General features: G+C 37.5%; 1 protein-coding gene across 6 annotated transcripts in view; it reads left to right on the top strand.

Annotated features, from left to right (window-relative positions):
* Positions 1-24,466, top strand: part of CEP135 (centrosomal protein 135) — a 106,321-nt gene extending 81,855 nt beyond the window's left edge. For all 6 annotated transcript variants that reach the window (XM_016951704.4, XM_063808871.1, XM_016951706.4 and 3 more), the window contains 8 exons: positions 823-991; positions 2,495-2,605; positions 2,882-3,067; positions 8,748-8,957; positions 10,455-10,657; positions 11,779-11,883; positions 15,613-15,726; positions 22,472-24,466. In XM_016951704.4, coding sequence (XP_016807193.1) covers positions 823-991; positions 2,495-2,605; positions 2,882-3,067; positions 8,748-8,957; positions 10,455-10,657; positions 11,779-11,883; positions 15,613-15,715 — 1,087 coding nt within the window. In that variant the 3' untranslated portion in view covers positions 15,716-15,726; positions 22,472-24,466. The remainder of the gene's footprint in view (positions 1-822; positions 992-2,494; positions 2,606-2,881; positions 3,068-8,747; positions 8,958-10,454; positions 10,658-11,778; positions 11,884-15,612; positions 15,727-22,471) is intronic.
* Positions 24,467-25,619: the final 1,153 nt, after the last annotated feature.

Raw genomic sequence — 25,619 nt, 5'->3', positions numbered from 1 at the left:
TTTGTTTTTGAGACAAGGTCTCACTCTGTCGCACAGACTGGAGTATAGTGGCGAGATCTCTGCTCACGGCAACCTCACCCTCCCCAGGCTCAGGTGATCCTCCCACCTCAGCCTTCTGAGTAGCTGAGACTGCAGGCGTGTGCCACCACGCTCAGCTAATTTAAAAAAATTTTTTTGTAGAAACGACGTCTCCCTATATTGCCCAGGCTGGTCTTGAACTCCTGGGCTGAAGCTATTCAACTGTTTTTTTTTTTTTTTTTTTTTCTGTTGAGACGGAGTCTCGCTCTGTTGCCCAGGCTGGAGTGCAGTGGGGCGATCTCGGCTCATTGCAAGCTCTGCCTCCCGGGTTCACGCCATTTTCCTGCCTCAGCCTCCCAAGTAGCTGGACTACAGGTGCCCGCCACCACACCCGGCTATTTTTTTTTGTATTTTTAGTAGAGACGGGGTTTCACCGTGTTAGCCAGGATGGTCTCTATCTCCTGACCTCATGATCTGCCCGCCTCGGCCTCCCAAAGTTCTGGGATTACAGGCGTGAGCCACCGCGCCCAGCCCCCAAGCTATTAAACTTTTAACACTTGAAAGTTTTCTGTGTTTACTTGACTGTTGGAATAACATTTTTTTTACTTCATTTGCATGTAATTATTGGTAGAGCTCTAAAATACCTGTTCTACCTAATTAATAGGTCTCTTAATGCAGCAGTTATAATTTCTTATAATCACAGTATATTTGTATTCTAAGTATACTTAGGCTATAAGTTTTCTTTTAAATGAACTACAGTTTTTAAAAGTTTTCTTTATTAGTTTCACATCACTCATTTAACAGCCAGCTGAAAGAAACATTGGTTAATCGAGATCATGAGATAAACAGCCTCCGGCGCCAGCTTGATGCAGCTCACAAAGAACTCGATGAAGTAGGAAGATCTAGAGAAATCGCTTTTAAGGAAAACAGAAGACTGCAAGATGACCTGGCTACAATGGCAAGAGAAAATCAAGTATGAACACAAGGCATAAATTTTGATAGTTTTATACTTTCCATTGTTTGCTAAATATTAAAGCTCTAAATATTTTTTCTAAAATCTGATGATATAAAAATAAGTGACATAAATAATTCATTAAGGACAATGGTGTTTATCAGGGTATTAAAAAATGTAGCTTAGGCCGGGCACAGTGGCTCACACCTGTAATCTTAGCACTTTCAGAGGCTGAGGTGGGTGGATCACTTGAGGTCAGGAGTTCGAGACCAGCCTGGCCAACATTGTGAAACCACCCCCCGATCTCTACTAAAAATACAAAAATTAGCCAGGCCTGGCGGCATGCGCCTGTAATCCCAGCTGCTCGGAAGGCTGAGGCAGGAGAATCACCTGAACCTGGAGGCAGAGGTTGCAGTGAGCTGAGATCGTGCCACTGCACTCTAGCCTGGGCAACAGAGTGAGACTCCATCTAAAAAAAAAAAAAAAAAAATGGGCAACAGCGTGAGACTCTGTCAAAAAAAAAAAACACATAGCTTAGAATGCTGCTATATATCACAGGGTGTCTAATGGGTGCAACTGGTCTTCTCACCATTTTGGTCTTTGTTGCAAGGAAACCTAAAGGTGGGAGCATGAAATTCTGTATGTCAGAAATCATTGTCACCCTACTGGGTGAGGACATCAGCATCCCTCCCAGAGCAAAGTTTCTGTGTTTTAAAGACTCAGGATAGGTTTTAATTATTTGTGCAAGCTTCTGTCGGCTCCAAAATACACCTGTAGATAAATGAATGAGTGTTTTAGAATGGCAAGTACTGAAAGGTGTTAGTTCTGTTCGTGCTGGTTTCTTAAAAGATTGTACTGAGAAAACCAGTGATTTTACTGTTTTAAACATCTTACAATTTTAAAAAATTATTTTCCGTATTATTCAGCATAAAGCATATTGATGAAATATGAATGTTTTTTAATGTCAACCCCTGACCATAGCTAGCCTTTAGTGTAAATGCCAGATACATGATCCGGACTATTATGGGAAATGTGTGATAAAGTTGGTTAAAAAGTCAGTATCAGACCAGGCGTGGTAGCTCACGCCTATAATCCCAGCACTTTCGGAGACCAAAGTGGGAGGATTGCTTGAGCCCAGGAGTTTGAGACCAGGCTGGACATCATAGTGAGACCTCATCTCAGAAAATTAAAAAAAAAGATTAGCTGGTATGGTGACATGTGCCTGTGGTCTCAGCTACTCGGAGGGCTGAAGTGGAAGGATTGCTTGAGCCCAGAAGGTCGAGGCTGCAGTGAGCTGTGATCACGCCATTGCACTTCAGTCTGGGCGACAGAATGAGACTCTGTCTGAAATATTTTAAAAGGCAAGATCAGCCAGGAAAAATATGTGAAAATAACACTTAGGAACAGTTTTCCTTTTGCCCTACTCTATCTTATTCTCCAATTCCAAAGGAATTATTTGAATATAAATAAAATTTATTTGGTGTTGTGTTCATTTTAGATTGTCTTTAATTTTCTGATTTGTAGGAAATCTCATTGGAATTGGAAGCATCAGTGCAAGAAAAAGAAGAAATGAAGAGCAGAGTTCATAAATACATAACAGAGGTGTCACGATGGGAGAGCTTAATGGCTGCCAAGGTGAAAAATATTATTTAGGTTGGATTTAAGACTGAGGTTTTTTTTTTTTTAACTTTTTCATGTGCCTCTACAATTAGATATTAAACATTTTAAAGTAGAGATCTTGTCTACTGCCTTTTTCTATTTTTCCCATAGATTTTAGTGTGGTACCTGCACAGATATCTAATGCTTCCTAAATTAGAACAGAATGCTGTGTATATGTATGTGTTTATGACATAGGTGTTCCAGGAAGTGACAATTACTAATTTAGAAACAATTTTATTGTGATTAAACCAGGAAAAAGAAAATCAAGATTTGTTAGATAGATTTCAGATGCTTCATAACCGTGCTGAAGACTGGGAGGTCAAAGCCCATCAAGCTGAGGGAGAAAGCAGCTCAGTTCGACTGGAACTTCTTTCTATTGACACTGAGAGGAGACATCTTCGAGAAAGAGTGGAGCTATTAGAAAAAGAAATTCAAGAGGTAATATATTTATTTGTTTTGTAAAGATGTTATTTAGTGAAACAGAAAACATTCAAAGATACTTTATTTATTTATTTATTTATTTATTTATTTATTTATTTATTTTTGAGATGAAGTCCGACTCTGTTGCCCAGGCTGGAGTGCAATGGCACGATCTTTGCTTACTGCACCCACCTCCTGGGTTCAAGCGATTCTTCTGTCTCAGCCTCCTGAGTAGCTGGGATTATAGGCGTGTGCCACCACACCTGGCCAATTTTTTGTAGTTTTAGTAGAGATGGGGTTTCACCGTGTTGGCCAGGCTGCTCTCAAACTCCTGACCTTGAGTGATCCACCCGCCTCAGCCTCCCAAAGTGCTGGGATTACAGGCATGAGCCACCGCACCCGGCCTCAAAGATACTTTATTGACCTGAGGTCGTAAACATTGATAAAATCAAGTTCAGTGGTAAATTTCTGTCATTCTCATAATTTGCATAGAAGCCCATTACTTTTTTTTGTAGTAAAAGATACATACATCAAATTTCCCATTTTAACTATTTTTAAGTAGACAGTTCTGTGGCATTAGTACATTCACAATGTTGTGTAACTATCACCATTATTTGTCATTCTGCTTTCTGTCTCTATGAATTCGATTACTCTAGATACCTCATATGGTGGAATCACACAATGTTTGTCCTTTTGTGACTGATTTCACTTAGCCTTAAGGTTTACTTTACCTCAAGGTTCATCCATATTGTGTAGCATGTGTCAGAATTTCATCCTTTTTTAAGGCTGAATAACATTTCATTGTATGTATGTACCACATTTTTGTTTAGCCATTCCTCTGTCAATGGACATTTGATTTGTTTCTACCTTTTGGCTGTTGTGAATAATGCTGCTATGAACATGAGTATACAAATATATCTGTTTGGGTGCTTGCTTTCAGTTCTTTTGGGTATATACCCAGAAGTGGAATTACTGGATCATATGATAATTCTGTGTTTAATTTTTTGAGGAATAGCCATGTGGTTTTTCCATAGGTGCTACACCATTTTACATTTCTACCAGCAATGCACGAGGGTTCCAGTTGCTCCATATCCTTGCCAACACTTGTAATTTTTTTATTTTTTATAAGAGCCGTCATAATGGGAATAGAGCGGTATCTCGTGGTTCTGATTTGCATTTCCTTAATGGTTAGTGATGTTGAGCATCTTTTCATTTGTTTATTGACGATTTGTGTATCTTCTTTGGAGACATGCTTATTCAAATCCTTTGTTCATTTTTTAATCAGATTGTTTTAAATTGTTGTTGTAGAAGTTCTTTACATATTCTGGAGATTAATACCTTAGTGTATATGTGATTTGCAAATATTTTCTCCCATTGTGTGGGTTGCCTTTTCAACAGTTTTTGATGTACAGAAGTTTTCAATTTAAATGAAGTCCAGTTTTTTTTTTCCTTTGATGCCTATACTTGTGGTGTCATATCCAAGAAATTATTGTTAACTGCAATGTCATAAAGCTTTTCCCCTATGTTTTCTAATAAGAGTTTTATAGTTTTAGCTCATATATTCAGGTCTTTGTTTCATTTTGAGTTAATTTTTACAAATGATATAAGATAAGAGCCCAGCATCATTTTTTTGCATGTGGATTTAAATAAGATTTTGTCATAAAGACAGTCTGATAAAAATCTCATAATAAAAAATTTGAGTTCAGTTAAAATATAGGGACCCTGGGTTAGATTGATATACAATAGTTGGCCATTATTGTCATTTTTGTTTTGTTTTGTTTGTATAGTTTTATAATTTTTATCTTTCAGGAGAAAGTATTGACTATCTGTAGCAGATAGAATTATAGCCTCCAGAAAGATATATTGAGCCCCAGTCTCTTATTTGGAAAAAGTGTCTTTGCAGATGGAATCAAGTTAAAATGAGGTCATAGCGGATTAGGGTTAGACCCTAAGACCAATGGACTGATGTCTTTATAGGACAATGGATATTTGGACACAGAAAACACAGGAGAGAACACCACGTAAAGATGGAGGCAAAGATTAGAGTGATATGTGTAGAAGTCAAGGAGTGTCAAGGACTGCCAGTAGCCATCAGAAACTAGGAGAGAGGCAAAGAACAGATTCTGCTTCAGAATCTCCAGAAGGAACCAAACCTGCCAACACCTGAATTTTGGACTTCCAGCTTACCGAATTGTGAGAGAATAATTTCTATTTTTTTAGGCCACACAATTTGTGGCAATTTGTTACAGCTGCCCTAGGAAACTAATACAGATTATAGCACCAGAAAGTGGGTTGCTGCTACAACAAACACCTGAAAATATGAAAGTGGCTTTGGAATTGGGTAATGAGTAGAGACTGAAAGAGTTTTGAAGTGCTTGACAGAAAAAGCCCAGATTGCCTTGAAGAGATCATTGGTAGAAATAGGGACATGAAAGGCAATTGTGATGAAGACTCAGAAGAGGTGAGAGCTGTAAAGAAAACTTCTATTATTTACAGAATACATATGTTGTCATGGATGGATTTTGCCAGAAATATGAATGTTTCCTCTGGTGATGTCTCAGACAGAGTTGAGAAAAGATGTTACTTGTTATAAAGTGACAGAGAACTTGGCTAAGTTACGGTCTACTGTTGGGAGAAAAGTAGAATTTGTAAGGGATGAACTCGGATATTTAGCTGAGGAGATTTCCAAGCAAAGTGCGGAAGAGACATCCTGGTTTCTCCTTGTTACTTACAGTAAAATATGAAAGGAAAGAGAGAAATGGAGCAAGGAACTGAAAAGCAAAAAAGAAAGCAAGACATGAAGCCAGGTGTGGTAGCTGACACCTGTAATCCTAGTACTTTGGAAGGTCAGGGCAGGCAGATCGCTCAAGCAATCCACCTGTGTCCACCAAAAAACTACGCTCAGGAGTTCAAGACCAGCCTGGACAACATGGCAAAACCCCATCTCTACAAAAAATACAAATAATTAGCCAAACATGGTGGCATGTGGCTGTAGTCCCAGCTACTTGGGGGGCTGAGCCCAGGAGGTCAAGGCTGCAGTGAGCCAAGATCATGCCACTGCACTCCAGCCTGGGTGACAAAGTAAGACCTTGTCTCAAAAAAAAGGAAAAAAAAAGAAACCAGGCCTTGATTTTGGAAAATTCTTAGCCTATCCAGATAGTGTGCTCTAGAGTATGGCTAGAAAACCTCTTGGTGAAGAGATTAGATATGTGACTCATGAATCCAATCAATCATCTCAGCAGAATCACTTCCAGCTTTGACTGAAAGGAACAGAAATGGGATGAAAAGAAGGAAGGTTGTTGGACTTCTGGGATCCTACTAGCAGAAGACAGACCAACAGAGCTAGTTGGCTGCAAGTTTACCTTCAAGAAAAGGACAGAATGACTCTTAAGGGTAGCTCAGAGACCAGCAAGGCCACCAAGGGCAACTCAGAGGCTGGTGGGGCTGTGGCTACCACCACAAGCCCAGACATCACAGGTCCAGATGATGGAGCTACTGTCTGTCTGCTTGGTTTCAGAGGGCAAGGCCACTGCCCCTGTGGGACACAGGGTGGGGCCGCCCTGGCTGGCTCAGAGAACAGAGCACCAGAGAATGAAGGCACAAATGATTATTTTTGGGTTTTGAAATCTAATGGATTCAGCCTGCTTGGTTGCAGACTTACTTTGGACTAGTAACTCCTTTATTCCTTTTATTTTCTCCCTTTTACAGTGGGACTTCTATGGTATGCCTATCCCACCATTTTATTTTGGAAGCAGTTTACTTGTTTTCCAGTGTCATAGGTCTGTAGATGGAGGAGAATTTTGTCCCAGTGTGGTCCATATTCAGAGTCTCACCCATATGTGATTCAGATGATGCTTAGATGAGATTTTGGGTTTAGAGTTGATGCTAGAATGTTAGGATGGAGTGAATGTGTTTTGTATATGGGAAGGACATGAATTTTGGGGGATCAGAGGGTAGGAGAATTGTGTCCACCAGAAAGATACGTTGAAATCCTAATCCCCAGTATCTGTCAACATGACCTTATTTGGAAACAGGGTTTTTGCAAATGTGAACAAGTTAAGATGAGGCTGTGCTGGATTAAGGCAGGCCCTAACCCAGTGAATGATGGGTGTCCTTCAAAGATGAGGGAAATTTAGATACAGTACGTACAGAGAAGGCTGTGTGAAGATGGAGGCAGAGATTGGAGTGATATGTCTGCAAGTCAGTGAACACCAAGCACTGGCAGCATCCACCAGAAGCTAGGAGAGAGGCATGGGACAGATTCTCCCATAGAAGCTCTGGAAGAACCAGCCCTGCTAACACCCACATTTTGGACTTCCAGCCTCCAGAACTGTGAAAGGATGAATTTTTGTTTTTTTAAAACACCTAATTTGTGGTAATTGGTTATGGCAGCCCTAGGGAACTAATACACTATCTCTAAAAATTTTTCTGTTAAGAAGAGTATAATAACTAATTAAAGGAGTGCCTTTCAACCTTCAAAAGAGTTTTTCAGCAACTGTTCTCAACTAATCTTCAATTATTTTGTTCTTTATTATTGTTCATGTTCGTATGTGGTATATGAAATTGGCTGTTACTAAAGTATAAGCCAATTTCACAATACAATACTAAAGTATTATATTTGTTTAGGGGAGCTTTTATTAATGCACTAAAAAATCTAAATACTTTTCTGCAATTTTTGAAGTTGATTAAATCTTCACAGCACAATATTAGATTTTCAATGTGGATTTGTGGAGTTTTTTTTTAAGAGTCAGGGTCTTGCACCATCGGCCAGGCTGGAGTGGAATGGCTTAACCACAGTTCACTGCAGCCTTGAACTCGTGGGCTCAGGTGATCTCCTGCCTCAGTCTCCCAAGTAGCAAGGACTATAGGCATGTGCCACCACACAGCTAATTTTTGTATTTTTTTGTAGAGACAGGTTCTCACTATGTTTCCCGGACTGGTCTCAGACTCCTGGGCTCAAGTGATCCTCCCACCTCAGCCTCCCAGAGTGTCGGGGTTGCAGACGTGAGCCACCCAGCCGTTTTAATAGCCTCTTGCAATAATTTTATTTTTCAATGCAGAATTCTCCCCAAAACCTAGAAGTAGAGTTTATATCAGTTTGTATTTATTACTCATAATTCAAATTGTGAGAAATTTCAACTGTGGATTCTTCTAGAAAAAAAAATTTATCATTATTTGAAATTTTTTTCATTATTTCAGTTATTAAAATATTAAAGTTGTTCACTATTTATTTAAGTTAAATTTAAATTATCCAGGTATATAGTTTTGAAGTAAACCCCATTTTTGGAATTTAGAATTTAACTGAAGACAGTTGAGGAGTGATATGTATATATATTACTTTTTCTTGAAATGGCATTATTATAACAAAGATAATTTTTAAAGGAAAAATTTAATGCAACCTCAAAAATCCCTCATATTCACAACACCCTGATACAATAACTTTCTTTTTTACATTTCCAAATATATAAATATATACATGAGGTACTCAGTTACCATGATTAATAATTATACACAATTCCTATTGTTAAGCATTAAATAGGTCATCTTTAAATAGTAGGCAGCTTCCTGAGAGTATTTTAAAATAAGCAAAAATTGGCTGTCATATTTTTCTAAAGTGAGATTGTTGGCTGTACAAATTCAAGTTCTTAAAATTATTGGGTTATTTTAACTTTTTACTTGTTTCTTTTTCTTTTTTCAGCACTTAAATGCCCATCATGCTTATGAATCTCAGATCTCATCAATGGCAAAAGCCATGTCTCGATTAGAAGAAGAGCTGAGACATCAAGAAGATGAGAAAGCAACAGTATTAAATGACTTGTCATCTCTTAGAGAACTTTGCATTAAACTTGATTCAGGCAAAGATATTATGACCCAGCAATTGAATTCGAAAAACCTTGAGTTTGAGAGGGTAAGAAAGATAAATTGTCTTGGCACATTGTTTTATTGAGCCCTACTCTAATTATTTTACTTTAGTATTCACCACACCGTGCATATACTTGTTTCCTTTTAGAGTAGTTACTCTTTTTTTTGTGATGGAGTTTTGTTCTGTCGCTTAGGCTGGTGGAGTTCAGTGGTGCGATCTCAACTCACCACAACTTCCGCCTCCTGGGTTCAACCAGTTCTCCCTCAGGCATCTCAGGATGCCTCAGCATCCTGAGTAACTGGGATTGCAGGCATCTGCTAACACACCTGGCTAATTTTTGTATTTTTAGTAGAGATGGGGTTTCACCATGTTGGCCAGGCTGGTCTCAAACTCCCAACCTCACGTGATCTGCCTGCCTTGGCCTCCCAAAGTTCTGGGATTACAGGCATGAGCTACTGCACCCAGCCTACAGTAGTTACTTTTGACTACAGGATTTTGACAACCAGATTTGACTGCTTGATTCTTTGCAAGATTTCTCAGGCAAACGTAGTGATGAAAGTGGGTGGTGTTTTGGAATAGATGGCTATCTAGGAGATTATGAATTTTCTGATTATAAATCAGCATATCCTAATACATTCTTTCTCTGTTTAAAAGTAAGACTTGAGGCCAGGTACGATAGCTTACACCCGTAATCCCAACACTTTGGGAAGTCGAGTCAGGCAGATTGCTTGAGCTCAGGAGTTTGAAACCAGCCTGGATAGCATGGCAAAACCCCGTCTCTACAAAAAATACAAAGAATTAGTCAGGCATGTGGCATGTGCCTATAGTCCCAGCTACTCGGGAGGCTGAGGCGGGGAAGGTTCACTTGAGCCCAGGATGTCGAGGCCGCAGTAAGCAGAGATTGTGCCACTGCACTCCAGCTTGGGCAACAGAGTGAGACCTTGTCTCAAAAAAAAAAAAGTAAGACTTGAATGAAGGATTGAACAGTTCAGTGCTTCCGAAGTAGAATATTTTTCCCGATAAAAATCTCAAGGTGTTTAAATCTTAATTAAACAAGTCTATTTAGCTAGAATTTACCTTTCCCAAATGGAGGCATTACTTTAAATAACCTAGTGTTTGTTTTCAAACATGGATGTTTTCAATTTTCACTCATCTAGTAGTATCTTTATTTTCAAGTACTGAGAAGCTATAATACTGGCTTGATTATGTAGTCAGAGTAAGCATATTCAACCAGAAGGGTCTCATTGCCCTTGTGGTTTTATCTTAATGACCGTCTCTTGATAAGGTACCATGACTAAAAATTATTTGAGGATTTGAGTAGATCCTATAGCCAAATAAGCCCATAGTAAAAATAGCAAAGATTATTTTGAAAATAAAGTGTCTTTCTTATACTTAAAGAAACAGTTCATAATCTTTAACCCATACCCAAAATGAAACAAGTGATAGGTGAATAGTTCCACAGAGCTATATTGTCAGATAAATAATTTTTTCAGAGTAAGTTTAAAATTGTACTGAAGTAATCTTACTTTGTTTTTCACGTAGGTTGTGGTGGAATTAGAAAATGTAAAGTCAGAGTCAGACCTACTGAAAAAACAACTGTCAAATGAGAGACATACAGTTAAAAACCTCGAATCATTGTTGGCTACAAACAGAGATAAAGAATTTCATTCTCACTTAACCTCCCACGAGAAGGATACAGAAATCCAGCTACTTAAGGAGAAGTTAACCCTTTCTGAAAGCAAATTGTAAGTGTCTTAAGTCAACTTATGCAAAGACAATTGCTTGTGAAGGATAGTTTTTTAATTTTTTTGAAGTGGAGGAAAGGTTAAGAGTATGAAAGATAGGCCAGGTGCAGTGGCTCACACCTGTAATCCCAGCACTTTGGGAGGCCAAGGCGGGTAGATTGCCTGAGCTCAGGAGTTTGAGACTAGCCTGGGCAAGATGGTGAAACCCCGTCTATACTAAAAATACAAAAAAAAAAAAGCCAGGCGTGGTGGCACACACCTGTAGTCCCAGCTACTCAGGAGGCTGAAGCGTGAGAATCACTTGAACCCAGGAGGTGGAGGTTGCAGTGAGCCGAGATTGCACCACTGCACTCCATCCTGGGCGACAGAGCGAGACGCTGTCCCGAAACCAAAATATTTGGCTTATACATCTGCTGCTTTTGGAAATTTAGGAGACTGACTCGGGAGAAACATCATGTTGGGAGGTGCAGACCTGTATATCTTCACTACAGAGGTTGTACCGTGGGAGTAATGAGAAGAGAAAACGTTAGGAAAGCGCCTACAGTTGAGGAATGGACAGAGGAGTCAGTGAAGGAGAAAGTGTTCTCAGGAGAAGAAGAGGTGGCTGTGTCTTATGCTGTAGATTAGGAAAAAGGACTCTAAAAAGGCTATGAGATTTTACCCACATACGTATATTGATTACTTTGGGAGAGACTGATTATGTCATATTTTTAGAATAGAAGGATTTAGACATATTTGTAGGAAGAGGGAAGGAAACCCAGAGTAGAGTACACATGGAAGAATGAGCTTTTGAAAGGTATTAAAAATATTAATATTTCTCTTTCCAAGGCAAGAGTCAAGAAAGAGCCAATGAAGACACTTTACATCTTGGTGTTACCATTTATGTCTCATTCAAATTTGTATCCCTAGCATTGCTTTAGTGCTTAGCACATAATAGATGTTCAGTAAATGTTTCATAAATAAACTAAATGAATGAAAAACAAAATGTGATAAAAGCTCTAGAAGTTTAGAGAATTCTTGTTGAAAGGTCTTGATCTTCTCTTTATTAATTTAAAAAACCCACAGCACCTGACTCTACAAAACGGAACATTTATTTCTTGATTTTTTAATTTGTTTTTAAGAACTAGTCAAAGCCGGGAAAACACCATGCTTCGAGCTAAAGTGGCACAGTTACAAACAGATTATGATGCTCTGAAAAGGCAGATCTCAACTGAAAGATACGAACGGTAAGACAAATTTTTTTTACATTTGACAATGTTTTTATGTGTTCTCTATTGTACTTCAGAAAGTATTTAATATGGCTTACAAATAACAAACTTTTTAAAAAGCTAATACATAAAGTACATTTCTTTGGTAATTCTTCCTTTTAAAAAAGGCAACAAGTGTTGGGGAAGATAATAGCTCTACAGTAACTAAAATAGCAAGTATTACATAGCGGATGCTATATAAATATTTATTGAATAAAATTGTTTAATAATCTGAAAAATAAGGTAAAATAGGAAGTATTGGATAAATATTTCCTATAGCATTCCGCAGGACAAAATTAGAGCCCAAAAGTATTTCAAAGAGTATAGAGAAGCAACAACAATCCCTATAAGAGCTCCAAAATGTATGGTTCAAGTAGGATGTTCCACATACAAATCATAATAAAGGTAATGATTTGAAGATAGTAACAGCAGTTAACAAATGTGGACCAGACACTATATAAGTGTCTGATGAATCCCACCAACAATCTATTATTATGCCTACATTATAGGAAACTGAGATCACATAAATAGTAAGTGGTAGGAAACCAAACAGATTTTAATTCTAAAACCTGTACCCTTAACCTCTTCAATGTATTCCCTACAGCTTGGTAATTTTCATATTCACTCATATTTTGGTTCATTTGCTTTACGTTGAAAAATTTAATCCCCAGGTGTTACAAACCCGGAATGAGACCTGCTTTAAATCGAAGTCTAACTTGAAAATCAGTTGCCAAGTTACTTGTCTTCCATTACTCTTTCCTACTATATTAATACCATAGACATCTGCATTCCTGAGATTTCATTCTCAATTAGTGGCCAAATTGCGTGTTAGATCAGTTTTTGAGTTATTCTTACCTATTTACATCAAAACTTTATAGTGATGTGCTATTTGAAGTATAGTGACAATTTGCTATGAAATCAATATTTACGATTTCATAAAGGCCTGGCTTGGTGGCTCATGCCTGCAATCCCAGCACTTTGGGAGGCCAAGGCAGGTGGATTTACTTGAGCCCACGAATTTGAAATCAGCGTGAGCAACATGGCAAAACACCATCTCTACAAAAAAATTTTTGAAAATTAGCTGGGGCATGGTGATGGGTGCCTGTAGTCCCAGCTACTCAGGAAGCCGAAGTGGGAGGATTGATTGAGCTCAGGAGGTTGAGGCTGCAATGAGCTGTGATCGTGCCACTGCCCTCCAGCCTGAGTAACAGTGAAACCCTGTCTCAAAAAACAAACCAACCAACAAAAAAGTAAGCCGTAGGTAGCAGCAGTGACATGAAAGCAGGATTGATAATTTCTTGTAATTTAGAAGATCTAGTTTCTGAATGTACTAAACTGTACATATATAATGATTTCCATTTCTTAAGGATAACTTAAATTCTCTGCAAATCAAAAGTCCTAAATCAAGCTCTCTATTGCCCAGGCTTATAGACTTCCCCACAGTTCCTCCCCTTGTTCCTTGCCTCAACGAAACCTTGAGCCTCATGACCATGTCTTTCTTGCTCTTTACTATCCACCTACATCATACATTCTCATCGGTGCAGTATTACCCACCATCCTCCAAGGGAAAAAATTGTTTCTTGGGGGTAGGGGATAGAGGTAGCAAAAAAATTTTAGGTTGTATAAGTTAGTAGAATGGTTTATGTCCCTCCAAAGGGCCACAGGACATAAGCAGTGTATTAAAATTTCATGGGATGGAGGGATAATCTGGGGAGGAAAAAGTCTAGAAAAGTTCCTTTGGGAGAGTAGTACTGAAGAAATCTTGAGAAGCACTGAACTAATTAGAAATCTCAGGTACTGAAGAACTCAAGTTCTTTAAGAGTCTAGGCCAGAGACTATGAATAGCCCACAAAGGAGATGGCAACATAATCCCCATTCTTGGTGGGGGCATACCCAGACACAGGGAAGGAAAGTATGATGGAGAAAATAGGATTCTTTCCAATCTGACTTTTGGGAGTTTTGAGACAGGAAGACGGAAGAGGGCTAGATATATGTGCAAGACGATATGGTAGGCCTGGCATGGTGGTTCGTGCCTGTAATCCCAGCACTTTGGGAGGCTGAGGCAGGAGGATCACTTGAGGCCAGGAATTTAAGACCAGCCTGGGCAATATAGTGTGACCCCTATCTCTAAAAACATTCTAAAAATTAGCTGGGCATGAAGGTGCACAGCTGTAGTCCCAGCTCCTCAGGAGGCTGAGGCAGGAGGATCGCTTGAGGCCAGGAGTTCAAGACCAGCCTAGGCAACATAGTATGACCCCTATCTCTAAAAACATTTTAAAAATTAGCTGGCCATGAAAGTGTGCACCTGTAGTCCCAGCTCCTCAGGAGGATGAGGCGGGAGGATCGCTTGAGCCCAGGAGTTTGAGCTATGATTGTACCACTGCACTTGAGCCTGGGCAATAGAGCAAGTCCCTGTCACAAAAAAAAAGAGAGAGAATTAGTAACCCTAGCTATGGGGAACATCAAAGTATAGGCAGGAGAAAAGGATCCAGTAACAGAGCTAAGGAGAGATCATCTAGGTAGAAAGAGAACCAGAAGATGTAGTGTCATGCAAGCTAAGGGTGGTTACTAGAACCAAATCCCACAGAAGGGTCTAGCATGTCGGCATTTAATTTTTAAGAACACATTAAACAGGTTTGTTATAATTTTTTTAAGTATAAAGAAGAAAATTAAATTTATCTGTAAGTTCTACCCTCCATAGTCACCATTAGCCTTTTTGAGTTTAACATCTTGTCATCTAGTTTTTGTGTGTGTCTATCTATCTGTGTGTTCAGTTGGTATCCTATTTATTTTCACTATATATACCATGTATTATAATTAATATAACATAGTAATATATAATATATAATACATATAATATATAATATACTAATATAATATATATCACATAATATATATAATATACTATATATTATATGTAATATATATTATATCATATATAGTATATCATATATAGTATATAATATATTATATATAGTATATTGTATTTTATATAGTATATTTATATATTACATAATATATAATGCATTATATAATACATAGACATCTCATATAATATATAGTATTTATATATTATATAATATATGATATATAATGTAATATATATAATATATATTATAAGTAGTGGATAAAAGATTTTAATTAAAATGTACTATAAGATTGTTCAAAGCAATTATAAATATTATATAATATATTGTATGTTATATATTTATAATATGTATTTTACATATTATATGTTATATATTGTATATTTTATAATATATGTTACATATATTATATATTATATAATTAGTATATTAGTATTAGTTATATGGTATAGTATATAGTATATTAGTATATATATAATTAGTATAATTAGTATATCAGTATTACTATTAAATTTAAATCCTATGTCTTTGTATGATTTTTAAGTAGCGGATAAAAGATTTCCATTAAAAGAATATGCACTATAAGAGATTGTTCAAAGCAATTAGGTCATTAAAATAATACCTTAGAAGCAAAATGCTCCTCACTATATATATATATTTAATTTTTTAATTGAAATATTTTATCCACTACTTAAAAATTGTACAAAGACATAGGATTTAAATTTAATAGTAATACTAAGTAATTTATTACAAATTAGCTAATAACTCTTATATTTGTTTGCCACTTTTTGATTTTTCCTGGTGCTTGAATATATCTCTCTTGTTTGATCTTTACTAACAGAGAACGAGCAATCCAAGAGATGCGTCGACATGGTCTTGCTACACCACCCCTTAGTTCCACTCTGAGGTCTCCTTCACATTCTCCTGAACATAGAAATGTGTAATTATCAGAAAGGTATGTATGTAACACCAAGGACAGGCAAAACTAATCTGTGGTTGTAAAAATTCAGAAAGTAGTTTTCTGCATCAGGAAAGGGGAGATTGCCTGGTAAGGCGTTCAGGAGAACTTCCTGGAGTAATGGAAAAGTTCTATATCTTGGTGATAGTAGTTATGTGGGTATATACAATTGTAAAAATTCATAAAACTGACCATTTACAGTGTATGCTTTTTTTTTTTTTTAAGAGATGGGGTCTCGGCCAGACACAGTGGCCCACACCTGTTATTCCAGCACTTTGGGGAGGCTGAGGCTGGAGGAACACCTAAGGCTAGGAGTTTGAGACAAGCCTGGGCAACACAGTGAGACCTCCACCTCTACAAAAAATACAAAAATTAGCCAGGCATGGTGGCACACACCTGTAGTCCCAGGTACCAGCTGCTGGGGAGGTGGGGGAGGATACTGAGGCAGGGGGATGGCTTGAGCCCGGAAGGTTGAGGCTGCAGTGAACGGTGATTGCACTATTACAGTCCAGTCTGCATGACAAAGCAAGCAGCTATCTCCAAAAAAAAAAAAGAGTTCTCACTATCTTGCCTGGGCTGGCCTCAAACTCCTGGGCTCAAGCAGTCCTCCCACCTCAGCCTCTTGAGTAGCTGGGACTACAGGCTGGTCCATGCATTTTATCGTATATAAATTATACCTGAATTTAAAAAGAAAAGACATCTACAGCATAACATTAAATGACAATATGAGCTATCACAGGATATTATTTGATGAAGGGCTAAATTCAGGCTACAAATAATAGGTAGTAAAAATGTAGACAAAGCATAGAAACAGTAGTACACATGGTACAGTAGTAACCTGGCAGGAAGGGCAGGCTGTGGGGGAATAATGAGGGAGAGAGGTTTGGAAGGTAGAGTGGGATATATAGAGTATTATATTGAATGTGAAGCTAAATTAGAGATTGTAGACTTTATTCTGTAAGTCAAAAGGAACGTGAACGTCAGTCCTCCTGTGTATAGGATGGGTACAAGGGAAGGGTCAAGCTGAAATAACTGTTTCTGGTAGATTAATTTCACAAATGTGTTTGAACCATATTGGAAAGGATAGGAACTAGAGGTAGAGAGACCAGTAAGTGGTATGAAATGAGGAGTATAATAGTTCAGGATTAGTATAATAACATTGAAAGCTAGGACATAATTTTTAAAGTAAACTATGATATATATACAGAAAGGTACCATATCATAGATACATAGTTCAATGAATTTTTTCAATGAACAAATTGAACACATCCAGGTAACCTGCATGAAAATCAAAAAAACAAAATAGGCCAGGCGCAGTGGCTCACACCTCTGTAATCCCAGCACTTTGGGAGGCCGAGGCGGGTGGATCACTTGAGGTCAGGAGTTCAAGACCAGCCTGGCCAACATGGTGAAACCCCATCTCTACTAAAAACAGAAAAATTAGCTGGGCATGGTGGCACGCACCTGTAGTCTTAGCTACTTGGGATGTGGAGGCAGGAGAATTGCTTGAACCCAGGAGGCAGAAGTGGCAGTGAGCCCAGATCGCGCCACTGCACTCCAGCTTGGGTGACAGAGTGAGACTCCATCCAAAAAAATAAAATATAAAGCCTGGCACAGGAGACTGAGGTTGCAGGACTACTTGAGCCCAGTTCAAATCCAGTCTGGACAACAAAGCAAAACCCCATCTCAAAAAAACAAAACAAAAACAAAACAAAACTAACTTCTCTTTGGCGTCAGTCATAAGCCCTGGTCTAACAGTAACTGTCCTGACTGTTAAAAGTGTAGATTTCTTTTTGCTTACTTTTAGACATTTTATAAATGAAATCATGTTCCTGGCTTCTTTTTCTCAACAATACATTTGTGAGATCCATCCATATTGTTGTGTGTATTTGTAGATTGTTCACTCTTGTTGCTGTGTATGGAATGCCATTATGGAAACTTACTACAATCCAATTACTCCTCCTTCTGTTCATAAGCACTTGGCAGTTTCCAGTTTGGGCTATTACAAATAGTGCTATGGTTATACTTAGAAGTGAAATTGATGGATCACTGGATATGTGTATGTTCAAGCTCTAGGAGATATGGTAAACTGTTTTCCAAAGTAGTTGTAAAGTGCCAGGATGCATTTGACTGAGGAAGGATCAAAGGGATGTGCTGATTCACTGGAGATGGGAATGAGTGGGAAAGAAACATGAGTCAGACCCAGGCTTTGACAGGTAGTGACTGTGGAAAATGCATACTCATTGACAGAAATAGTTATGCCAGTCTTGTTTAAATTGATACATTTCTTTGCCTCTTTTGATAGAAATATATAGAAGATAATTAAACATTTCCTCTGACTCAGAATCCTCATTGTGAACATTAGTTATGTGCTATTCTTTGACGTACTGATGCCCTCAAGTTTGTAGGGCCTTGGTTTAAATGATTCCTGATTGCTCTGCTTCTGCTTTTGTGTTTGATTAAGGCATTTATTTTTCTCTTTCACTTTGAGGACCACTTCTCAGTGTTCACTGTAGTCACTGTGTCCTTCTTGAATTGCTGTGTTATTTTCATGTGATCAGATGGTGGTTCACCTTCTTGTTACAAAGGATTGTAAGAATGTGACACAAACATTTTCTCATGTTTGATTCACAGCTGCAGTTTAGATCAGGGGTTGGTTGGTAAACTAGGATCTGCAAGCCAAATCCATACCACTGCCTATTTGTGTAAATTAAGCTTTATTGGAGCACAGCCACACCCATTTGTTAACAGATTGTCTAAGACTGCTTTACTACAGTGGCAGAGTTGAGTAGTTTTGACAGACCCCATGTCCCACAAATCTAAAATATTTACTGCCTGTCTCTTGACATCATGTAGCTCTGGAAAACTCAACTGTAGACCTGTAAGAAAATAAGAGTGAAAGGCAAATAATTCCTTGGTTTTATGAAAATAGGCTTGACCTTGTAGAGTCTCTGAAAGTATTGGGGATTCTCAGGGATCCCCAGACTGCACTTTAAGAACTACTGATATGGAACATAGATTCCTGCAGTCCCTGAAACTGTGATGAATTAGACACTGCGTTTTTGTTTTGTTTTGTTTTGTTTTTAGAGCCAGGGTCTCACTCTGTCACCCAGGCTGGAAGGATGTGGCATGGTGATAGCTCACTGAAACCTCAAACTCTCCTGAGCTCAAGCAATCCTCCCGCCTCAGCCTCCTGAGTAGCTGGGACTACAGGCATGCCACCACACCCATCACCACTATCTAATTCTAAGATTTTTTTATCTCCCCAAACAGAAATTCTGTACCCATTAAACAATCACTCTCCAATCCCCAGACCTTAACCTTCCCAGCTCCTAGTAACTTCAGATCTACTTTTCTGGTCTGTATGAATTTGCCTATTTTACATTTTCATATAAGTGAAATCATACATGTGTTCTTTTGTATCTGGCTTATTTCACTTAGAATAATATTTTCCAGGTTCATCCATATTGTAGGATATACCACATTTAAAAAATCCTTTTGTCAGTTGAAGACACCTGGGTTGTTTCTATCATATGGTTATTGTGAGTAATGCTGCTCTGAGCATTGGTGTACAAGTATCTGTTTTAGTCCTTGTTTTCAAATCTTTTAGTATATACCTAAGACTAGAATTGGTGGGTCATATGGTAATTCTGTTAAACTTTTTGAGGGACTGCCAAACTGTTTTCCACGTGCTGCACCATTTTATATTTCCACCAGCAATGCATGAGGGTTCCTGTTCTCCACATCGTCACCAACACGTTATTTTCCATTTTTTAATTACAATAATTCTAGTACATGCAGATTAGAAAGCTTTTATAATCATCAACAAACTCATAATTTATAACTTTGTAATAATTTACAATTAATTTTTGAGGTATATTAATGAGATTGTTATTTACTAATCCATTTCCCCTCGTATTTTCTAAATATTGTCACCAAAACTAATTTTAAGGGATTTCCCCAAGCACTCAGAAATGAATTGCTCAAGGAAAAAAAAATGAATTGCTCAACTATAAAATGGCATCTCAGATTAGTGTCTCTCTGATAGTTAAAATAGACAATCCAACTTTTATTATTTGTTTTTTGACTGTCATATCTAATGCATGCTATTTGAGATAGGAAAAGCCTACAAAAGTGTTTTTCCGATTCTCATACACCACTCAGCATACCACTTCAGACACTGTGTTCTCCAGCAGACATCAATTGATCTCAATTTTAACATTTGACTCAATTCTGACATTATCTGCCTGGAGATAGTGTCAGATCCCACAGATCAAGAGCCCAATCCCACAAATCCCTTCCCCTTGACTTCAGATGCCAATAGCAAGTCCCAGGTTGTGATCTGTGCTTCTGACTGAAGAGGTTTCCACAGCCCCCTCATCACATTCTATTAATTTGCTAGAGCAGCTCACAGAACTCAGGGAAACATTTTACATTTACCTGCTTATTGAAAAGGCTATTATAAAGGATACAGATTAACAGGCAAGTGGAAGGGATGCATAGGGCAAATTATCAGGAAAGCAGCTCAAAGCTTCTGTGCCCTCTCAAGGCGCGCCACCCTGTAAGCATCACCAAGTGTTCAGCTATCTGAAAGGTTCCTGAACCCAGTTTTTGGAGGTTTTATGCAGGTATCACTAAGTAGATATGATCGATTAAATCATTAGCCATTCATGATCAATTCAACCTTCAGCCCCTCTCCTCTTTTTGGAGGTTGAGGTGTGGGGCCAGTGGCCCAGTTCTCTAATCATGCATTGGTCTTTGTGGTGATCAGCTCCCATCCTGAAGCTATTTAGTGGCCTCTAGCCACCAGTCATCTCATTAGCTTGCAAAAGACAAAATTATCACTCTGGAGATTACAAGGAGCTGTGGGCCAAGAACCAGGGGCAGAGACCCAATATACACAGTCATGCATTGCTTAACAACAGGGAATATGTTCTGAGAAATTTGTTTTACATGATATTGTGCAAATGTCATAGAATGTATGTACCTACACAAACCTAGATGGTATATAGCCTACTGCATACCCAGGCTATATGGTATAGCCTCTTGCTCCTAGGCTAAATCTGTACAGATATATCTGTACAGCATGTTACTGTACTGAATACTGTAGGCAGTTGTAACACAATGGTATTTGTGCATCTAAACAGAGAAAACATACAGTAAAAATACGGTTTAAAAGATAATAAATGGTACACCTATATAGGAGACTTACCACAAATGGAGCTTGCAGGACTGGAAGTTGCTCTGGGTGAGTCAGTGAGTGCATGGTGAGTGAACGTGAAGGCCTAGGACATTCCTGTTCACTGCTATAGACTTTATAAACACTGTATACTTAGCTACAAAAAATTTATTGTTTTAATTTTCTCCAATAATAAATTAACCTTAGCTTACTGTAACTTTTTTCCTTTATAAACTTTTGTTTTACTTTTTAAAGTGTTTTTCTAAAAGCAATGACACAAACACACACATTATCCTAGGCCCACATAGAGTCAGGATCATCAATATCACTGTCTCCTGCCTCTACATGGTGCCCCACTGAAAGGTATTCAGGGGCAATAACATTTACGGAGCTGCCATCTCCTGTGATAACAGTGCCTTCTTCCGGAATACTTCCTGAAGGACCTGCCTGAGGCTGCTTTATAGTCAACATTTATTTTTTAATGAGTAAGAGTACACTTTAAAATAATGATTAAAAGCATAGCATAGTAAATACTAAGCAATAGGAAGTTTTCAGTTCTGTTATAATCTTATGGGACCACAGTCTTTTATGCAGTCTGTCATTGACCAAAATATCATTATGGAACATATGACCATATTTCTGTGTGTGTGTTTTGTTTTGTTTTGTTTTGTTTTAGAGACAAGGTCTCGCGGTCTCGCTCTGTTGCCCAGACTGGAGAGGTGCAGTGTGCCATCAGAGTTCACTGTAGCCTTGAACTCCTGGGCTCAAGCAGTCTCCCACCTTGGCCTCCTGAGTAGCTGGGACTACAGGTGTGTGCCACCATACCCAGCTAATTTTTGTATTTTTTTATAGATACTGGGTCTCACTATGTTGTCCAGACTGGTCCTGAACTCCTGGGTTCAAGCGATCCTCCTGCCTCAGCCTCCCAAAGTGCCGGGATTACAGGCATGAGCCACTGCACCCAGCCTGTGTTTCTTGTTATAATGCAGTATCACACAGACTCACTGAGGAAACATAAAATACAGAGATATATAAATAAGGAAACAAAAATCACTTTTTTAAACAAAAGTATAAGCCAGGCAGGGTAGCTCACACCTGTAATCCCAGCATTTTGGGAGGCCAAAGTGAGAGGATCACTTGAGCTCAGGAGTCTGAGACTAGCCTAAACAACATCGTAAGACCTCATCTATACTAAATACCAAAAAAATGAGCCAGGCATGGTGATGTGCACCTGCCTGGAGGCTGAGGCAGAAGGATCACTTGAGTACGGGAGATCAAGACTGCAGTGAGCTATGATCACGCCACTGCACTCCAGCCTGGGCAACACGGCAAGACCCTATCTCTAAATAAATAAATAAATAAAATAAAGTACAATGAATAAAACAGTACTTGAACTTTAAGAAGTAGAACAGTACTTCTTAAATATAACTGGATGTGGGGCACAGAGTTTTATTAGATTCTATAATTTCATTTATAACATTATTGAATTTCAGTTTTTTATGAATATGTTGAATAACTTTATCATTTTTCTCTTAACCCACCTTTCAATTTCCTCCCTTTCAGAATAATGGCTTTCAATGAGTTCCTATGTGGATTTTTAAAATAACAGAACAGTAATGAAATATTTGAAGTACTTGTTGCTGAAAATCATGAACATGGACACAAATTCTACCTCTGTCAACTTTTACTTAAATCAGTGAATATGTTAAAAAGTTTGGTTTAAAAGAACTATATCTATATGTATATTTTCATATATATGACAGAACAAGAATATGTATTAATAGTGCCTAATGTATCTATATTTTTATTATTCATGAATTAAATTACTAAAAGTATGTTTATACTGTGAATTAATATAATGTATTCACATTATTCTTTAATAATCTGTTTATTAATAAGCCATGATATATGTATGTAAATATTCTTACAGTACTTGTTTTTAGTTGTCATGCCTATGTTTAGACCATATCTTAATGTATTCACAAAGAATTATCAACTTTGATGCTATGCTGTCATGCTTAACTTTTTCTTCTTAAAATTATTCATAGATCTACTGTCTGTTGTCAAGGGGAATATATTCAGGTCTAGTCTTATAATAGCAGAGGTCTTGGTAAAATAACTACCATATATAACGTGTTATTGCCATCTAGAAGAACTATGATGAGAAAGATACATTTATATATTATGTAAAATGTTAACTGTCATCATATGGACTCTATGTAACACAAATTCTATCAAAAGCAAACTAAAAGCTATATGCAGAGTTTTGTATAAAACAATAGAACAGAAATTTGGGACATTTTTCTAGGAAATAAAATTCCTCGGTGTATTAATCTAAGGTTTCAAAGTATAAAAGTATATGGGGTAGGCCGGGTGCAGTGGCTCACGCCTGTAATCCCAGCACTTTGGGAGGCCGAGGCGAGTGGATTTCCTAAGGTCAGGAGTTTGAGACCAGCCTGAGCAATGTGGTGAAACCCCATCTCTACTAAAAATACAAAAATTATCTGGGCTTGGTGGCGGGCACCTGTAATCCCAGCTGCTTGGGAGGCTGAGGCAGGAGAATTGCTTGAACCCGGGAGGTGGAGGCTGCGGTGAGCCAAGATCATGCCATTGCACTCCAGCCTGGGTGACAGAGTAACACTCTGTCTCAGAAAAAAAAAAAGAAAAGTATATGGGGTAAATACAGTAAAACGTTTTGTTAAATTCCAATATACATTCAGTGATACCACTCTTTTTCTTCTAAGCCTGTGTGTTATAATTTACCAGTTCCCCAAAATGCCATTTTTAACGCCGAACTGTGTAATATACATGGAAAACAGCTTTTTACAATTAATTTTCAAAGTTGTAATTTTAAAGAATTTGGGTGTATACCTATGTTAATGAAACAACAGAAGTACAAAAAAGAATATCAGATACAAAAATCAATCGTGAAGAAAATCTGTTCTTAATATATTTCATTATGATTGAAAAACATAAAAACTAACATAGGAAAGTGAATGATCAGTTACTTATGATATATTTTGTTTCCTCTTGTGGTTTAATAAAGTGAAGTGTGTGTGTGTGTGTATACCTAGGGGTGGGCAGTGCTCTTTTTCTAAAACTAATATGGCTTATATATCTGAATTATGCCCTTTTTAGTGTGTATTAGGATGTGGGCTGGTTTGCTTTTCTACCACCTTTGTAATTTTATGTATCCCATCTCCTTTGTGTGAATTCATATATTATAGCAAAATACAAGAGACATGGGACTGTTTGCAATACCATATGGAAATCTTTTAATAAATATATGTAAATAAAATAAAAAATATTTGTCCCCACCTTTTCCCCAAAAGCAACAGCAAGACATATTTTGTTAGATATTTTATTTTTAATGTTTTCTATAATTTAAAAATGTATAGCCTGCCAAATGTTGTTTTCATAACCATGATATTGTTTTGAAAAACAGTTTTATCTTAAAATACTGAATGTTCTGACCTTTTATAGATGTTTTTGATTTTGTTTTAAATAATTTTAAATTATGGAGCTTGACCTAGATTTGCCAATAAACTTTCTAGCCTATTTATTTTCTCTTTCTTACAAATAAGGTTTTTATAATTTTATATTAGGGATACTCTTAATTCTAAAATTAAGTAAAGTTTATTCAAATCAAACTTTATCATGGTGGGATATGGACAAATCCCTGAACATAGGTGCCAGGCACCTTTCTTAACTGACTTTTATTTCCATTTAGTTCAAAATAATAATAAATGAAGCCAAAGTTTATTTCTGTTATCCGTCCACAAAATGGTTAAACGTGTGTGCATATGAATATACTCTCTTCTCACTTGCAAATGCTCTTTGTTGAGCACATTGACTCCCATTAGACTATGACACTTGTTGCCGTACCTTATTGTAATTCATCATACAAGTGATCTCATACTTCTCTCCCTAATTCTTAGAAGACTTTAGCAAGTGGCTTACTATCTTTCTACCATTAGTTCTATTATCAGCCTTTTTATATCAGTATCTTCTTGGGCCAATGGTTATTGACTATACCTGCATATTGTAGTTATCTGGAGAATTTTAATGAAAAACTGATGTCTGAACCCCTACACCAGACCAAATATATCAGAAATTCTGCAATTGAAGTATGGTCTTTTAAAAATTTTTAAACTTAAAATTGACATATAATGTACATATTTATGAGGTACGTAGTGATGTTTCAATACATATATTGTGATCTAATCATTGTAATTAGCATATCCATCATCTCATTTATCATTTTGTGTTGAGAACATTCAGTATCCTCTTCCTAGACATTTGAAGCCATATATTAACTATAGTCACCCTGCAGTGGTAGAGAATACTAGGAACTTCTTCCTATCTAGCTATAATTTTGTATCCTTTAGCAAATGTCTCCCTATTGCTCCCTTCCCCCTATCCTTCCCAGCCTCTAGCATCCTCTATTCTACTTTTTACTTCTGTGAGATCTTTTTTTTAGCTTATACATACAAGTGAGAACATGCAGTGTTTAACTTTCTGTTTCTCACTTATTTCACTTAATTAACAATGTCCTCCAGTTCCTTCCATGTGACTGAGAATGACATGATGGTGGTTTTGTTTGTTTGTGTGTTTTTAAGGTCCCCTAGAAGACTGTTATGTTCAGCAGGGTTAATAATGTTAATTTAAGAGGCTGATCCATCAAATTGATTTCATGACCCACTAATGGGAC

Source organism: Pan troglodytes, chromosome 3, assembly GCF_028858775.2.
Source record: "Pan troglodytes isolate AG18354 chromosome 3, NHGRI_mPanTro3-v2.0_pri, whole genome shotgun sequence".
Taxonomy (NCBI): Eukaryota; Metazoa; Chordata; class Mammalia; order Primates; family Hominidae; genus Pan; species Pan troglodytes.
The sequence above is the reverse complement of the archived record's forward strand: the minus strand, read 5'-3'. Positions and strand labels throughout refer to the sequence as shown.